Below are 3,394 nucleotides of genomic sequence, written 5' to 3'. Positions count from 1 at the left end.
CCCCCCCACCCCCACCCCCCACCCACGGCTGCAGACGCCCGCAAGGACTTGATCCTGCGCCAGCTGGGCCCCGCGGGCCCCATCAAGGCCAGCCTGAGTGGGGAGGAGCTGGAGCGGGTGGTGGCGCGCACCGAGGGCTACTCGGGGTGAGGGCTACTCGCAGGGGAGCAGCTGCATCTGTAGTGTCACACCGAGCGGGAGCACGATCCAGGCGGCGCTTTCGCCAGCCGCGTTCGGCGGCATCTGGCCACAGCCTGGATTGCCCTGTCTCTCCCTCCACACACCAACACACACACGCGCCTGCCCAGCCGACCCCCCCCCAAACACCACACACACCCACCAACCACCATCCACCACCACCACACACACACTCTCTCTCTCCCGCCTGCGTGCCGCAGCTCGGACATGAAGATGCTGATCCAGGAGGCGTGCCAGGGCCCCGTGCGCGACGCCTTCAAGGCCGACAGCGCGGCGCTGTCGGGGCTGACGGCGGAGGAGCTGCGCCCGGTGGTGCTCAGGGACTTCCAGGTGGGGGCTTCGCCCCAGGGTGGCGGGCAGGCTGGGCTGGCGGGCAGGCTGGGCTGGCGGGCAGGCGAGGCTGTGCTGTGCAGGCTGGCTGCCTAGTGGGAAGCTGGCGGCGCTCGGGGCTGGCTGAGACAGGGAGGAGGGAGGGAGGGGAGGGTCACGACAGCAACAGCCCAGGTGTGGTATGTGTGCATCACTGGCGCCGACGTGCGCGAGTGCTCCCCTGGCGCCCGCGCCCCGCGCAGATGGCGGCACGGGCGCAGAAGGCATCGGTGGAGCCGGCCGAGATCCAGCGGTACGAGCAGTACAACATCAAGCACGGCGCCAAGCTGGCGGGCAGCGGGGAGGAGGACATGGAGGAGGAGGAGTGGTAGCGGGGCGCCAGCGGGGCGCACCGCTGTGTGCGCCTGGCACGCCGGCGCCGATGTGCGGCAGCAGCAGCTGCAGCAGCAGCCACTTGGTGCTGCCTGAATGTGTGGTGGATGTCTAAGCACGCCCAGTGGCACAAGGCATGTTTACACAAGGCGGCGGCAGCGCGAGGGAATGTCAGGGGTGGTAGAGGGGAGCAACAGTGCGTGGTGAAGGGTACATGAGAGCCCTGAGGGGCTGGGGGACAGCATACATGCACGCACGCTCCCAGCAAAATGGTGTACAGGGAAAACAATCAGGGGCTGAGGGCTGGCCACAGAAACAGCAGCTCATGAAGCAAAAAAACGCATGTTGGACGGCGGCGGGGCTTTTTGATTTTGGTCTTCTCGCCCGCCCCCGCCCCACTCTCATTGTGACTGCATGTGGGTGGCGCTCAGTTGGGAATGATGGCGATCACTAGATGTAAAAGTGGCTGCGTGCCTGCTGCAGGGTCTGGCGGCGGGCGCCTACGCTGCTGGCTGCTCAGCCATGGGCTGGTGCTGGACGGCCGCAGGCAGCGGGCCGGAGTGGATGTCGGCCTGCATAGCAGCCAAGGAAGCCGCAGCCTCAGGACGGTTTCTGCTTGCAACATTTGCGGCGTGGCCAGCAACCCTGCGCTTGCAGTGGCGCGGCGTCGGCGTCGGCGGCGACGTCCACACAGCGGGAACCCTGCACCGGGCGCTGCCGCCTCACGTCGTGCGTTTCTAGGTCGATGCTCTTAGCCGTGAGCGGGGCGGTGCGCTTCTGAGGGCTTGCAGGGCGCGGGCCGGCAAGACTTGGGAGGTGTTTGGGAGAGTGCACGCGAGCAGGATGCAGGTGGGGGTCCTCCTTCGGCTTGTCATCCGCCCGCACGATGTTCAGCCGGGCTTTGATGGGCCCAAGGGCTTGCATCGCGTGCCGCAAGTCGCGGTGCGGGACCTAGAGCAAGTCGTGGGTGGCGGTGTCGGGCGGCTGCAATTCTAGAGTGCCTCAGGCTTCTGCAATAGCAGCCAGAGCCAGGTTTGGTTGCGCCAAAAGCGAGCCAAGTGGCGCGCCAGCCTGGACAGCTTGAACGCCTCACTTCACCGTTGTCTTAATCCTTGGATTGGCCGTCTCACATCTGAGGACCGCACGGGCACCCCACAGGTCTCCTCGCTGACACCCCCGTTTTGGTTGCACCGCGTGAGACCCCAGCACTGCTCCGAGGGGCCCGAGACCTTCACGGTGCTTGTGCAGCGCTGCCGGTGACCGTTGGACATGCTTCAGGGTGGTCAGCTGGTTGTTGGACCTGCGGGCTGTGTGAATCGAAGCGCAGTGCAGTTCGATCGCAGCGCAGTGCAGCAAGAGGCGGTGGGGAGTGCGGATTGCGACGCCCTGCAACCCCCCAGCAGTAGCGGCGCAGCCGACCGTCGCCGCCGCCGCTGCCACTCGCCGCTGCCGCTGCAGGCGTCCTGCACAACAGCAGAACTGCCATCTGGCTGCACGTGAAGCGTTGGCAACATGGAGTGGCTGTTCGGCAAGAAGAAGACCCCAGCAGGTGCGGACAGGCGCCACGGGGCGGGCAGCAAGTCGCCCCTTCATTCCGGCAGGACGGCGCTGCCATCCGCCTGCGCCGGCCAAACGGCTTTGACCCGAGGCCTGCGCTGCCTCCCGTGCACCACCGTCACGTGCCCCCTGCCCCCTTCTGGCAGAGCTGCTGCGTGAGAACAAGCGCATGCTGGACCGCGCGATCCGTGAGCTGGACCGGGAGCGCATGGGGCTGCAGACGCAGGAGAAGAAGCTGATCCTGGAGATCAAGAAGATGGCCAAGGAGGGGCAGATGGTGGGCGGCAGCGGCAGCGGGCCGGGGAGGGCATGGGTCAGGGGCAGGGGCAGGGGCAGGGGGCGAGCAGCAGGCTGCAGCTGAGGCAGGCAGCAGGGCAGGCGCTGGTGCGCGTGCGACCCTCGCCCACGTGCAACCCTCGCCCACAACCACCGGCCGGCGTCGAGCGCTGCACCCTCATCCCTAGCCCGCCCCGCCTCGCCCCGCCATGGCCCTGCAGGAGGCGGTCAAGGTGATGGCCAAGAGCCTGGTGCGCAACCGCCACGCCGTCAACAAGCTGTTCCAGCTCAAGAGCCAGCTGCAGGCGGTGTCGCTGCGGATAGCGGTGCGCGTGCGCTGCCGCCGCCGGCCAGCCACGCGTTGGCACCTGCGGGCCATGCGCTGTCGGCAATGCGCTGCCCACCCTGCACATGCGCAGCCTCCTGTCCCCGCCTGCTTGTGTGTATCGCCCCCCCCGCGGAGCCCGCCCCCGCCCTGCCCCATGCCTCACCACCCTCTCTGCCGTACGCGCCCCCCCGCCGCATCAGACGCTCAAGTCGACGCACGCGATGGGGGAGGCGATGGCGGGCGCCACCAAGGCCATGGGCGCCATGAACCGCCGCATGAACCTGCCCGCGGTGGCCAAGATCATGCGCGAGTTTGAGAAGCAGAATGAGCGCA

The 3,394-nt window shown here is 67.9% G+C and overlaps 2 protein-coding genes across 2 annotated transcripts; one reads left to right on the top strand and one right to left on the bottom strand.

Moving 5' to 3' along the window:
- Nucleotides 1-1,400: 1,400 nt before the first annotated feature.
- On the bottom strand, nt 1,401-1,824 carry CHLNCDRAFT_143214 (expressed protein; the record flags this gene model as incomplete). Its single annotated transcript, XM_005849606.1, has 3 exons — nt 1,401-1,472; nt 1,627-1,677; nt 1,786-1,824. 3 exons carry the CDS (start codon nt 1,822-1,824, stop codon nt 1,401-1,403), a joined length of 162 nt encoding a protein of 53 aa, XP_005849668.1.
- A 201-nt stretch (nt 1,825-2,025) lies between these two features.
- Nucleotides 2,026-3,394, top strand: CHLNCDRAFT_30464 (hypothetical protein; the record flags this gene model as incomplete). The annotated part of the gene is made up of 5 exons (XM_005849853.1): nt 2,026-2,136; nt 2,359-2,449; nt 2,604-2,734; nt 2,955-3,059; nt 3,262-3,394. Coding segments are annotated over exons 2-5 (405 nt in total), but the record flags the coding sequence as incomplete, so codon positions are not given.

The sequence above is a fragment of the Chlorella variabilis genome, assembly GCF_000147415.1.
Source record: "Chlorella variabilis unplaced genomic scaffold CHLNCscaffold_5, whole genome shotgun sequence".
Lineage (NCBI taxonomy): Eukaryota > Viridiplantae > Chlorophyta > Trebouxiophyceae > Chlorellales > Chlorellaceae > Chlorella > Chlorella variabilis.
Note: the sequence above shows the minus strand (reverse complement) of the source record. Positions and strands in the feature narration are given on the sequence as shown.